Source organism: Drosophila albomicans, chromosome 3 (assembly GCF_009650485.2).
Source record: "Drosophila albomicans strain 15112-1751.03 chromosome 3, ASM965048v2, whole genome shotgun sequence".
Lineage (NCBI taxonomy): Eukaryota > Metazoa > Arthropoda > Insecta > Diptera > Drosophilidae > Drosophila > Drosophila albomicans.
This window is the reverse complement of record NC_047629.2, coordinates 41,479,061-41,493,918: the sequence shown is the minus strand read 5'-3', so window position 1 is coordinate 41,493,918 and position 14,858 is coordinate 41,479,061. Positions and strand designations below refer to the sequence as shown.

Sequence of the window (14,858 nt, the reverse complement as noted above, 5' to 3'; positions counted from 1 at the left end):
CTCGTTTGCTTTTGCAGAATCGTTCGACTGCAATTTTGACTCAACATGTTTGAAAGTGATTCAGTTCCGTTATTTTAGGGTATTTACAAAGATAACTCCTCGAGGTATCAATAAGTCCATCAACTCAATTCTTTACGAGGATACCTTGATAATACTTAATTAGCATTCTGAACTTTCCCTAAATTGACGTAACTTAATTGAAAATCATTGAATATATAAGGCAAGAGTTCGTGAGCCAAGTACAAACAATTCGCTAACCATGCAAGTTCTACTCGTCTTTCTATCTGTGACATTTGTCCTGTCACTTGGGGCTAAGCTTCCGCTCGGTGGAACCCGAAATTTCGATATTCAGCAACGCATCCAAAACGGAAATTATGCCCATAAAGGACAATTCCCATACATTGTTTCGATGACCATCCGTATGGTGAATGGAATTTCTGGATGTGGGGGTTCCATCATTGATCACAACTGGATTTTGACTGCCGCTCATTGCACGCACAACGCCAAGTGGGTTAAAATCTTCTATGGTTCAACAAAATATGAGCAGGGTGAATTTAGCCATGTAGTTGGTTCCGAAAACATTATTGAGCACGAAAACTATGATAATAGAACTCACGTGAATGATATTGCCCTCATTCGCACACCTCGTGTGGAGTACTCCGAGTTGGTTAATAAAGTGTCGCTTGCCGATCGCGATAATGACTACGTAGGAGCGGTGGCCGTAGCCAGTGGATGGGGCCAAAATGAAGATGGTATAGAACAGGAAAATCTACAGTTTATCGACTTGCAGATTCACACCAAAATGAATTGCTGGAATTTCGTTGTGAAACCATCGGATACCATGATCTGCGTCGGTCCATTTGTCGGTAGAGGCGACTCTGGTGGTCCATTGGTCACACGTGATGATCCCAAACTCGTTGGTGTAGCCTCTTTTCTAGACCCAGGTCGACTAGGTGGCTTTAGTCGAGTTAGCAGATATCTGGACTGGATTCGTAACCACACTGGCCTACAATAGATCGAGATGTACAATGTATAAACGATGATAAAATATTGTAATAAAATGAAATCGCTAATGTATGTTGATAAAGAGCAAAACTATGTGGTCATTATTTCATTCAAAATACTGAGTTCAATAAAACTTTTTTAAAGATAAAAATACAGAGTAAAAATATATTTAAAAAATGAATGGTGTTAGAAACAAAGCAAGGCTTTGGGCTTGATTTGGTTGGATTTAGGTAATTAAGTTTTGTCAGCTCTATATTGTATAATAATCTATTTGTTATGGAATATATAACTCTATATTCATTCTCTTGATCCTTTGCTTGCAATATGGGGAATAAAAAAACAAATTCACATATTGAATGTTGATGGTAAAAACTTCACGTTTGACGATGTCACGTAACAAAAATTTATAAAATTAGTAATAGTACTTCATAATACGGTTTACTAAAAGGAAACTAAACCACTTAGAATGTACTATCCACATGTATATTAAACATAACATAACATTAAACTCGTTCTAATCGCTTGTTTGCTTTTGCATCATCATTCGATCGAAAGTTTGACTTAACATGCTCAAAAGTTATGCAGCTCTGTTTTTTTTAATGTATTTACAAATATATTGGATGGAACCAAATTTTTTGATATCCAGCAACACATCTACGAAGGAATAAAGGCGCATAAAGGACAATTCCCATACATTGTTTCGATAGCCATCAGTAGGGAGCATACAATTTCTGGATGTTGTGGCTCCATAATTGATCACGCAACGCAGAGTATGTTAAAATCTACTATAGTTCAATGAAACTGTGGAATAGTGACTTCAGGCATGTAGTCTATGAGAAGCACCAATATCTGCGTCGGTCCAGCTAACGGGAGTGGCGACTCTGGGGGTCCATTGCTCACTCGTGATGATTCCAAACTCGTTGCTGTAGCCTCCTTTATAGATTGGCGTCTAAGTGGCTTTACTCGAGATAGCGCTTATCTGGACTGGACAATATATCTGGACTGGACAATAGATCCATTTTACAATACACTAAGCCCATCTTAAACTGATGTCTAATTAATTGTTTGAGAAAAATTATTAAAAAAATGATGTCGCAAAGCATGTTGATAAAGACTAAAAGTTTTTTTTTTTATTATTTCTTTCAAAATATTGTGCTGAAAGTAGCTTGTTATAATTATTCAATGCAAAATATAAATACATTGAATATAAAAGTTAAAGTTGTTTAATTATTGGTGCTAGAACCGAATCCGAGCTTTGTTTCTAATTAGGTTTGGCGCTTTATTGCTCGTTGAGTATTACATTTACGCAATTTAGTATTGTCAGGTCTGTATTGTATAATAATCTACTTATTAAGGAATATATCATTCTATATCTTCTTCTCCCAATCCTTTGCTTTCAAAGTGTGAAAAATTACACATTCACAATAACTATGTTGATGATGAAAATTTTACGTTCGGTAACAAATATTTATAAAATTTGTAAAATAAATAAATCAATAACAATACTTTATAATAGTGCCTACTAATAGAAAACACTACATTATTATGATTTAAAAGTATTGTTCTAGAATTTACTAGCCGCATTTGCCGTTTTACACAATTGTTGATGATGAAATCAAATGTAATTTCCGTTTTTCGTCACGTTCCCGATGCAGTGTTTTTCAATAATTTTCTCTGAATAGACAATTTTCAAAACTAGTCTCCTATAAAAAAATGCTCTCTTTAATTAGTTAAACAATTAAAAAGAGTTTTGAGAATGTATATTTTTGACGAAATTTTGTACGTTTAAAGACCGTAAGAATGTCACGTCCGCGATCCTGGAAATGTCCATATACAGATGTTAACTTACCTTTAACTCGCACTGCTTATCGCATAGCCTCAGGCAAAAGAAGCAGTGCACCAGCAATGCACTGCATTGCACCAGCCGCTGCAGCGGCGCAACTGAAAATACTTTGCTATTGCATAATTTTTACGTCAGTGCACATCAAGAGAGCGACAACGAGCACACAATTTTCAATGAAGCTCGTTGCTTTCTCGTACTCTTCGTAATCAAACTCTCTTCTAACATATATAATTCCTGTTAGTTTTAACTCAATATTATTTCCAACAATCAATTCAAATCATTACTGCTTGCATCCAACTTGTTCGTAAACGCTCGGTTAGTTTTGCGTTTCCAAGTTCGACTCAACATGCTCGAAAGCGATACAGCTCCATTCATTTACAAAGATAACTCCGCCAGCTATCAATAAGTCCATGAACCAAATTCTTTATGAGGAGGTACGTAGATAATAATTATTAATATTTATTGTAATTCCTAAATTGTGACGTGTCCTAATTGAAAACAACTGAATATATAAGGCAAGAGTTTGTAAGCAAAAGACATACAATTCGCTAACCATGCAAGTTCTACTCGTCTTTCTGTCTGTGATAATTGCTCTGTCACTTGGGTCTAAGCTTCCGCTTAGTGGAACCCAACATCTTAATATCCACCAACGCATCCACAAGGGAAAATATGCCCATACAGGACAATTCCCATATATTGTTTCGTTGCTCACAGTTGAGGGCACAAAAGGTTTTCCATGTGGTGGCTCCATCATTGATCACAACTGGATTTTGACTGCCGCTCATTGCACACACAACAAAGATTGGGTTCAAATCTTCTATGGTACAACGGAAAAATGGAAGAGCGAAATTAGTCATGTTGTCAGTTCCGATAACATTATTGAGCACGAGCACTATGATAATAGAACTCTCGAAAATGATATTGCCCTTATTCGCACACCTTATGTGGAGTACTCGGAGTTGGTTAATAAAGTGTCGCTTGCCGATCGCGAAAATGACTACGTAGGAGCGTGGTCCATAGCCAGTGGATGGGGCAAAAATGAATATGGTATAGAACAGGAAAATCTACAGTTTATCGACTTGCAGATTCACAGCAAAATGAACTGCTGGAATTACATTTATAAACCATCGGACACAATCATCTGCGTCGCTCCATTTGTCGGTGAAGGCGACTCTGGGGGTCCATTGATCACACGCGATGATCCCAAACTGGTTGGGATCACCTCTTTTGTAGGTGATCTAAGTGGCTTCACTCGGGTTAGCGCTTACCTGGACTGGATTCGTAGTCACACTGGCCTACAATAGATGAAGTTTTCATACAGTTCACCAAACCCAGCATAAAGTGATGTCTAATTAATTGAATGTGAAAAATGATTAATAAAATGGAATCGTAAAGCATGTTGATAAACAGCTAAAGTATCTTCTTATTATTTCATTCAAAATAATGAGCTGAAAGAAGCTCTTTTTAAAAATTTTATGAAATATAATAAATACAGTTTAAATATATAAAAAATGCAGTTTTTTCATTATTGGTGATAAGTAGAACCGAATCCGAGCTTTGTTTCTACATAGGTTTGACGCTTTATTGCTTGTTGAGTATTACATACCCAATTTAGTATTGCCAGATCTATATTGTATTATAATATACTTATTGAGGAATATATCGTTCTATATCTTATTTTCCTAATCCTTTTGCTTACAAAGTATGTAAAATTCCAAATTCACAATAACTATGTTGATGATGAAAATTTCACGCGGGATGCCACGTAACAAATATTCATAAAATTTGTAAAACAAATAAATCAATAACAATACTTCATAATAGTGCCTACTAATAAAAAATTACACAACTTTATTATGATTTAAAAGTATTATCCCATAATGTACTAGCCACATTTGCTGACTTATACAATTTTTGATGATGAAGTCAAATGTAATTTCCGTTTTTCGTCACTTTCCCGATGCAGTGTTTTTCATTAATTTTCTCTAGAACGACAATCTTTAAAGCTCTCTCTCATAAATAAAGCTCTCATTAATGAGTTAAACAATTAAAAAGAGTTTTGAGAATATATATTTTTGACGAAATAAATACGTTTAAAGACCGTAAGAATGTCACGTCCGCGATCCTGGAAATTTCCGTATACAGATGTTAACATATATTTTACTCGCACTGCTTATCGCATAGCCTCACGCAAAAGAAGCAGTTCCCAGAAATGCACTGCTTTGCACCAGCGACGTAATTGATAATACTTTGTTATTGCATAATTATACAATTTTTTTTTTAAACGCTCGAATATTTTTGTGTTTGCAAGTTCGAGTCAACATGCTCGAAAGTGATATAGCTACGTGCATTTCGGATATTTACAAAGATAACTCCGCCAGCTATCAATGAGTCCATAAACCATATTCTTTATGAGAATACCTAGAGCATTCTGAACTTTTAATACCTAAACTGTGACGTAACCTGATTGAAAATTATTGAATATATAAGGCAAGAGTTCGTAAGCCAAATACAAACAATTCTATAACCATGCAACCATGTTCTACTTGTCTTTCTATCTGTGACATTTTCCCTGTCACTTGGGTCCAAGCTTCCGCTCGGTGGAACCCAAAATTTTAATATCCACCAACGCATCGTCGCACTATGGTCCCAAATCCCGATTTGGTGGCATAAAGTCCAAAATTTCATGGAAGAAAATCTGAATTTTTTTTTTATATATTTAAACTAGATACCCTAGATAGAAAGTATCAATAAATACTTTTGTCAAAAATGCAACCTTGCAATTTTTACAGATGTTTAAAGTCAGGTGATTGAGCAGCTGATTTTTGTGACAAAATTGGCGGGAAATTTTTAATAACTTTGAGCGCTTGGCAAATCTAAACTAAACAATATTTTTCTATTATTTAAAATGGATATTGAAGTTGGAGGTATGAAAATTACGAATAATAAACAAAGTTTGTGTGGTAATTTGTTTAACGTTATATATTTGTACTGTTTTGTGTTGTCCAAGGAAATCAAAAAGCTGACAAAAGTGTTCGTCTTCTGTAGAGGAAAAAAAGGTGTTCTGCGTATTTGTGCGTTGTTTAATGTATGTTAAACAATAGTAGACACTTTATATTAAATTTTAATAATAGTTTGGTTTGCGGCTTTTTGCGGCTTTTCCGATGCTTTAATTATTTAGATGTGCTTGAATTCTGTCACGCCACGGTGCTGGACGTGTGGATGGACAGCGGGCGCCACTCTTCCGCGCTGGTTGAACTTGTATTTGGTCAAATAGATGAATGTACACTGAGTGACGACAAAAAAGAGAGCAATAAATAAAAAAAAAAAAAAAAAAAAAAAAAAATTTTAATAAAATATCACGTATACGTCATGATGTCTATATGGGCATTGGAGTAGGCGTGGTCAAACTTACTTGAAAGTTTGCTTTAATATTTAGAGTGGTCTATTAATGAAGTATGCCAAGTTTCAGCTCGATAGATGCAATATTCGATTTTATGCCACCAAATCGGGATTTGGGACCATAGTGCGTCGGAGGAAAAGATGCCCATAAAGGACAATTCCCATACATTGTTTCGTTGCTCACACGTAGAGCCAATGAAAGTTATTTATGTGGTGCCTCCATCATTGATCACAACTGGATTTTGACTGCCGCTCATTGCACACACAACGCCGATTGGGTTCAAATCTTCTATGGTACAACGAAAAAATGGAAGGGTGAACTTAGTCATGTTGTCAGTCCCAATAACGAAGCACGAAAACTTTAACAATACAAATCTCATATATGATATTGCCCTCATTCGCACACCTCGTGTGGAGTACTCGGAGTTGGTTAAAAAAGTGTCGCTTGCCGATCGCGATAATGACTACGAAGGATCCTGGGCTGTAGCCAGTGGATAGGGCCAAAATGAGAGTTATATACTACAGGAAAATCTACAGTTTATCGACTTGCAGATTAACAGCAAGAAGAACTGCTGGAATTTCATTAAGAAACCATCGGACACCAATATCTGCGTCGGTCCAAATATCCGCCATGGCGACTCTGGTGGTCCATTGGTAACACGTGATGATTCCAAACTCGTTGGTCTATCTTCTTTTATAGACTCGGATTTAAGTGGATTCACTCGGGTTAGCGCATATCTGGACTGGATTCGTAGTCACACTGGCCTAGAATAGCTACAGAGGTTGCCCTCATACAGTGCACCAAGTGCATAAAATGTTGTGAAAAATTTGTAATAAAATGAAATCGCAACGTTTGTTGATTAAGAGTAATCTGGTCATTATTTGTTTCAAAATTTCGAGCTGAATAAACGCATTTTATATTATTTAATGCAAGATATAAATACATTGAATATCGATCATGTAAAATACACAGTAAAAAATGTTTAAAAATAATTATTGGTCTTAGGAAGAACGATTCCATTGCTTCTAGTTAAATTTTTTCTTTGGCTTTGGCTTTTTTGGTTAGATTTATACAGGTTATTTTTCTCAGATCTCTATAGAGGGACACACAGCCATACGGACATGGCTATATTGTCTCGCTTTTGAAGTTAATCAAGAAGATGACTGCTTCTACCAGTTACATACATTTGCTGGAGGCACAAAGTTATAAAGCCATTTGTCTCCCACGGTCAACGAGCTATAATCAAAAGCAATAACTTTTGCATTTTGTTAAAGCAAACAATTATTATCATTTACAATCCCCACTGCTTTCTGCACAGGCAGTGTCTTCGATACTTGCTCGTTCTACTTGTGATCAAACTTTTTTCAAACATGTAGAATCGCTGGTCGGATTAACACGATTTGATGGTGAACAAATATTTCAACCATTCCAACGCGTTTCAAGTTCATTCGTAAATGCTCGTTTTTATACCCGCTACCCATAGGGTAGAAGGGTATTATAACTTTGTGCCGGCAGGAAATGTATGTAACAGGTAGAAGGAGGCATCTCCGACCCTATAAAGTATATATATTCTTGATCAGCGTTAACAGCCGAGACGATATAGCCATGTCCGTCTGTCCGTCTGCGTGTCTGTGTGTCCGTCCGTCTGTCCGTATGAACACCTAGATCTCAGAGACTATAAGAGATAGAGCTATATTTTTTTTTCGAAAGGATTTGTTATGTTTGCACGCAGATCAAGTTTGTTTCAAATTTTTGCCACGCCCACTTCCGCCCCCGCGAATAACAAGCGTAATTTTTAAGCTAGAGTTACGAATTTTGGAACATACTATAATTACTATAGTAGTTATGATTCCTGAAAATTTGGTTGCAATCAGATAAACATTGTGGAAGTTATTAAAGAAATACTTTTGTATGGGCAAAAACGCCTACTTACTAGGGGTCTGAGTTGCTTTGGCCGACAATCTGGCACATTGTGCCGTCTATGGTATATTTTGAATGGTGTACTATATCGATATACCAAATATACCATTTGGTATATTTTTAGTATTTTTGCAGTATATTCGGTATATTTTGAAAATGATACCGCAATATTTTGCCTTTATTAAAACTGGGTAGCGGGTATCTCACAGTCGAGCACACTCGACTGTAGCTTTCTTACTTGTTTTTTTTTGCAGATTGGTTCGATTGTCGGCGCTAAGCGAACAGCTTTAACTCAACATGCTTGAAAGTGGTTGGATTGTTCGATGATGTTCGATCACCCGGGTCAGATGACTTCTTCGGCCTGTTAATTATATTTTCTATTCGCAAAACAAAATAATGCCAATCCAACAAAGTATACACTTTCTGCTTGTTACAATTTTATAAAATCGAGTATTAGAGCATTGTCAATATGACGTACACATTATCTATCCACCGTAAAGTTTGAAGCTTCGTTAGGAATAGAATAGAAAAGAGAGGAAAACACATTAAGAGCGCGAAGAGCTAAGACTGCGCCCTTTTTTTTAGGCATTTACACAGATAACTCAACAAGTCCATCAACCCAATTCTTTATGAGAATACCAAGATATCATTAAATTTGCATTCTGAATTTTATTGCAACACATAGATCTCAAAGACTATAAGAGACTATATTCGTCCCGACAAATAAGAACAAAATGAATATAAAGAGTAATTTTAAAGCTACAGTCATGACTCATACATTAATATCTACAGTACATATAGAATACAACGAGACAAAAATTATAATTATATATTGCGAAAAACGACAGTTTATGTTGGGTCTTAGTTGCTTTGGCTGACTATTTGGTATATTATGTATCTATTTATTGTATTTTAAATGTTATAAATATTCAACATAAAGCTTTTGATATATTTCCGAATTTTTTATATATTAGTTTGGAATATTTTAAGAATTAAACCGCCATGTTTTGGATATCTTAGAAATGGGTAGTCTTATGGGATCGGAGATGCGTTCTTTTGCCTGTTATATACATTTAGTGTTCGTACAATTTTGTAAAACTCTTCTATTATATGGGAAGCGAGTACAAGAACATTGGGACGTACGTGGCAACTTCGTAACTAATAGAATAGAAAAGAGAGGAAAACGATTTAAGAGAGCGAAGAGTTTTGTAAGGCAGCTTGATTTTTTAGGGTATTTACAAAGATAACTCCGGCAGCCATCAATACGACCATCAACAATTATTTATGGGTTTACCTAGATAATACTTAATTAGTGTTCGTATCTTTATTTAAATTTGTAAGCTGTGATGCAACCTAATTGAAAATCATTGAATATATAAGGCAAGAGTTCGGGAGCAGAAGACAGACAATTCGCTAACCATGCAAGTTCTACTCGTCTTTCTGTCTGTGACATTTGCCCTATCACTTGGGGCTAAGCTTCCGCTTGGTGGCACTCAAAATATCGATATCCAGCATCGCATCCAAAAAGGAAAATATGCCCATACAGGACAATTCCCATACATTGTTTCGTTGCTCATAGTTGAGGGCAAAAAGGGTTTTCCATGTGGTGGCTCCATCATTGATCACAACTGGATTTTGACTGCCGCTCATTGCACACACAATTCCGATTGGGTTAAAATCTTCTATGGTACAACGGAAAAATGGAAGGGTGAAATTAGTCATGTTGTCAGACCCGATAACATTATTGAGCACGAACACTATAATAATAGAACTTACGAAAATGATATTGCCCTCATTCGCACACCTCGTGTGGAGTACTCGGAGTTGGTTAATAAAGTGTCGCTTGTCGATCTTGATAATGACTACGAAGGAGCGTGGGTCCTAGCCAGTGGATGGGGCGAAAATGAGTCTGGTAGAGAACAGGAAAATCTACAGTTTGTCGGAGTGCAGATTTACAGCAAACAATTTTGGTTTGATTTTGCTGGACGACTATCGGATAACATTATTTGTGGCGGAAGCTTGACTGGGCAGCCTACTGGCAGTGGTGACTCTGGTGGTCCACTGGTGACTGGTGATGATGCGAAACTCATTGGTGTTACCTCTTTTGCAAGAATAGGGTATTTGACTTGCTTTACTCGGGTTAGCGCTTATCTGGACTGGATCCGAGGTCGCACTGGTCTAAAATAGATCCATATGTGGCCCTCGTGCAGTGCACCTATCCCAGCATAAACCAATGTCTAATTAACGGTAATTGTAAAAATTTTTAATAAAATGAAATCGCTTAATATGTTGATGAAGAACAGAAATATTTGGTAATTATTTCTCTCAAAGTGCCAAGATAAATATTTAATATTCAACGTAATTTGAAACAACATGTAATTATAAATATGTTAATAAGAAGCTTAATGCTACAACGGATTTTAAGTTGATACGGAAGTTAGATTTTCTTTTAAAGAAATGCTAAAAATAATATTGTCATACCTCAGGAAAAATGAACAGCTCGGCCTGCTTACCGCAAAGACACGCGTGAACCAGTTTATAAGTAGAGTACCGTTGTATTGATGGATTCTAACCACTTTGAAATGCGTTTTGCAGTTATCGTATAAAAAACCATTCAAGTCACGATTCACTTATCTCATCATAATTGCATAGATAAAAAAAAATTATTCGATAAAGATTGGTATATAAGCAAATACAAAAATCTTTGTTAATTTGTTTACACCAATATTTCACAAGATTTTTGGTATTGCCAACATAGTGGGCTCTTCATTGTGTTGCTTCATAAGGGCGCTGATCGACGCTTAAAGCATTTCTCACACCAGACCGAATAAATCGCAGCGGCAGCGGCGCGAATATACTATATAATTACATTTCGTCTTATGAACGTATGCACACCAAAGCGGAGCGAATTCTATTTGACGGCGAATTTGCAGCGCTTTTTTCCACAACCGTGCATGCAGTGCTTTTTTCGCTTGCCGCCAAGAACGATAAGATTTGATTGCAGATATTTGCTCATGTTCTGCGCTGATGACGTCACATGTGATGCATGTGTTCAATTTTTGCCTTGTTTACATGTTAAATTACTTTATTTTGGCTTTTGATACAATATAATTATAATAATATAATACGAGAAGAAGTTTTCAAGTTATAATCATTTACTTTTATTGAAAAAATATTAATTTAAAATCATCACATGTGACGTTAATGCGTTTAATTGTTTATGCGCAATGTCTTTTTTCATGGCTGTCATTTGTTGTCATTCACACGTGCACTAATGTAACATAAACCGCGAATAAATTCGCCGAGGTGTGAACACACTTGCGATTTTGTCGCGGAAAACATCACGCGGTTTATTCGCGCCGCTGCCGTTGCGATTTATTCGCTCTAGTTTGAGAGATGCTTAATCCTGATCCTGTGTGCTGGACACCGAGAGATTTAGCCATCATGACAGGTGCACATGGTAGTCTACAAATTAAAACACATCTGTCACAGCTCGTCAGTAAAAGCTTATTTCCTTAAGATTACTAAGATTCATGATGGAATATAAAGTACACTTCTTTCATAACTTTTAGCTAAAATATATCACATATTTAAGTGAATATATTATTTAAATCAACACATCAACAGTTGAGCTAATACAGCTTTACCTTTTGGTAGAAGAACAACAAAGATCATGCTGCAACCTCGACTGAGTTGTTAGCTTGCAAAACGGTTAAAAGAACTGTAAGCTACATTCATATGCAATGCATTCGCACACAGTTTGTGGTATTAATGCACTACAGTTGCTAATGCAACAACAATGCGAGTGACAAAGCAGCAAATGCTATGCAGATGCCAGGCAACAACAGCAACAATAACAACACCACGAAATGGGGGCCAACAAAAGCCAGTTAAGGCAGCACTGACTGTCGTCTTAACACACACACATCCATATTAAGTATACGCACACATACACACACGCGCATACTATAGAAATGCACACTCTCGCAGCCGCATTCATTTCTGCCTTTCGCCATTGTTGCAGCTGCTCATAGCGTGGCCCATTGTTGATAATGTTGTCGTTCTCGTTGTCGTTGTTGTTGTTGCTGCTGTTTCCTGCATATTGTTGTTGTTGTTGTTGGGCCACACATACATATAGACACACATTCAAACAGCCCGCCTGGCTTTTTGTTTAATTCGTTTTTCTATTGTTCACAAGAACTTTAGTCCATGGCTTTGGCAACATTGTAAAATGTGCGTTGCTCTCCCTCACTCTCACACACTCTATTTGTGCTCTCTCTCTCTCCCCTTTTACTCGCGTTTATTCGCTTAGTGTGCCGTGCAGATTTTGCATTTACAAAGCATAAAAGTTGAAAGCGAGGACATTATTGAATATGCGTGGCTGTTGTCCCATTGTTGCCACGCTCTCCCTCTCTCTCTCTCTCTCTCTCTCTCTCTCTCTCTCTCTCACTCTCCCTTTCTGGCATGCTCTCCCTCTAGACTAGGCTTGATACTCCACACACAAAGGTGCAGCTTAGCGAGCATTTTGACCATTGAAATTTATATGCCACTTTCACACATATTCGCCAGGCTTCGCATTAAAGCCAACTAGCCAACAGACAAAGCGAGGAAGAGAGATGGAGACAGAGAACGTTTTGGGGTTGCCAGATTTGCTCAATTTCAAGAATGTTATGGCCAGACTGCCAACTGATTCGAACTGCAGCCCTGCCACCCAAAACCCATACGTTTATTTATGTTTTTCTGGCGTTTTGTTTGCCGCTTCAGCTAATAAATTAGCAGCTTTACCTTTGGCCCCACAGCCAACCAATAGCAATTTATCGCCGAGCCAAAGAAAGGCACGTACCACCAACTGGGGCAAGAAGATGTGGCAACGAAGGGGTTGCCTGGAATGTGCACACCTTATCGCCGGCTTAGGCGACACGCACGGCAACTGAATGGAGATGGAATTGGAGATGGAGTCGGAGTCGGAGTTAGAGACAGAGGCGGAGGTAGAGACAGAGCGAGGAAGGACCATCAGTCGGGGATTTGGTAATAGTTGTCCCGACTCTCTGACTAACGAGGCGACAATAAAAATGGTCCTGGCAATTGGCACATTGCGGTGGCAAGTTAAAGGGATTTACGATTTTAAATTATGGCCATAGCTAGAGCAAGCACATAGCAGAGATAGGCGGATGTAAAGAGAACGCGAAAGAGCGAAGAAATCACATATGGACTAGGAAAGCGAAATACTTTGCTTACACTTTTTGTTCAGAAATATCAATTAAAAGTACATCAAAAGAAATAAATATATAATGATATGCTTACATCTCCTGTTTAGAAACGATAAGTGCTAGGTTACCAAAGCTAATCATAGAAATATAAAATAAAACATTAAGTATACGTAGTTTAACATATGTAGGAAAAGTTTCCTTATTATGTTTTTAACATGAGTATAAAAAAAGAAAAAAATATATAATATTGTTCTTACATATCTTGTTAAGAAAGAAGTTGCCAAAGCTAATCATAGAAATATGAAATATTATATATACTTTGCATACCAGATATAACAAGTATACGTAGTTTAACTTATCTAGGAGATGTTTCCTTATTAAAATGCTCTTAATATGAAGGAAAGTTCACATATCAGCTAGTCAGAAATAGTCAATAGTTTGTATACACTTTCAGAAGTATTAAGTATACGCCAAGTATTACAAATTGAGCTGCCTTTTAGAAAATGTTACGTTTTGAAAGAAATATTTTATACCTTACATACACTTTTGTTAACAAATTATACCTCGCCACACATGCATTTAACAAAACTTTCTTCATTATAATTCTGCTATATTCAAGAAAATCTGGCACATCAACTAGTAATATTCTAGTAATATTTCATTATTATTAAGGGCAATAGAAAGCCCGCCTTTCAGTGACTTTTAAGTCAGCACACAGCACTTTAAAGTTTATTTAACAGCCATAGGCCAAGTTTTCTAATTATGCTGCTAATTTTAAGGCAAGATACTTTCCTCCTTTCCCCTTCCCCATCCCGATGACCAAACTTAGCACGTTTAATATGCCACAACTTTAGCTACAGTTTCGAGTTCAGCCGAAACGTGAAGGCAAATTGAAAAGCCCGAATGGACCTTGGGTATATCGCTCAGGTGTAAGCAACAAGAAGCTCAAACAAAAGATGTATTTCGATTGCGTGCAGCTGGAGAGATTCTCGAGGTTTCGTGGGTTTCGTGGGCAAAACGGAAACGCTTGCCAAGATTTATCGTGCGTCCATTACAAGCGGAAATTAAGCGCGGCAGGTCGCCAGGCGACGCAACGCTTCCAAAGCGAGCGTGCGTGAAAGCGTTTTCCCGGCCAACAACATTCTCACTGCCATTCCCACTCCCTCGGTGCTTCGGCCATAAAGCAACAGACGAACCCCCCACAAAAAAAAAAGAATTCCAACTGGCCAAAGCAAAGCTATTGTTTCTCGACGTGGCCATGACACGACGCTGCTCTGACTCTGCCGCTGACTATTCCAGTCACGTGGCACGCAACGACAACTTGGGATTTGTTAAGTGGCGCGGCATTTTGATGCACGGAATGTTGAACGCCAGCCTCTCCTCCGCAATTCAGGCATAAATGTGGACTACACTTTTATACATATTTTCATTTTTCTTGAGCTATGCTTACTTTCTCGATTTTTTTTTAGAACATTGT

The 14,858-nt window shown here is 37.2% G+C and overlaps 3 protein-coding genes across 3 annotated transcripts; all 3 read left to right on the top strand.

Annotated features, from left to right (window-relative positions):
- The first annotated feature begins 259 nt into the window (after positions 1-259).
- LOC117571633 (serine protease 1-like) lies at positions 260-1,015 on the top strand. Its single transcript, XM_034253858.2, has one exon. The coding sequence runs from the start codon at positions 260-262 to the stop codon at positions 1,013-1,015; it is 756 nt and encodes a 251-aa protein (XP_034109749.1).
- A 2,387-nt stretch (positions 1,016-3,402) lies between these two features.
- On the top strand, positions 3,403-4,152 carry LOC117571632 (serine protease 1-like). The gene has a single exon (XM_034253857.2). It carries the CDS (start codon positions 3,403-3,405, stop codon positions 4,150-4,152), a length of 750 nt encoding a protein of 249 aa, XP_034109748.2.
- Positions 4,153-6,577: 2,425 nt separating this feature from the next.
- Positions 6,578-7,024, top strand: LOC127565407 (serine protease 1-like). Its single transcript, XM_052003583.1, has 2 exons — positions 6,578-6,733; positions 6,803-7,024. The coding sequence occupies exons 1-2, from the start codon at positions 6,578-6,580 to the stop codon at positions 7,022-7,024; spliced, it is 378 nt and encodes a 125-aa protein (XP_051859543.1).
- Positions 7,025-14,858: the final 7,834 nt, after the last annotated feature.

Coding starts and splice junctions, on each gene's coding strand:
- LOC117571633 (XM_034253858.2), top strand. CDS start 260: ATGCAAGTTCTACTCGTCTTTCTATCTGTGACATTTGTCCTGTCACTT.
- LOC117571632 (XM_034253857.2), top strand. CDS start 3,403: ATGCAAGTTCTACTCGTCTTTCTGTCTGTGATAATTGCTCTGTCACTT.
- LOC127565407 (XM_052003583.1), top strand. CDS start 6,578: ATGTTGTCAGTCCCAATAACGAAGCACGAAAACTTTAACAATACAAAT. Junction 6,734..6,802: donor ACTACGAAGGATCCTGGGCT/GTAGCCAGTGGA, acceptor ATCGACTTGCAG/ATTAACAGCAAGAAGAACTG.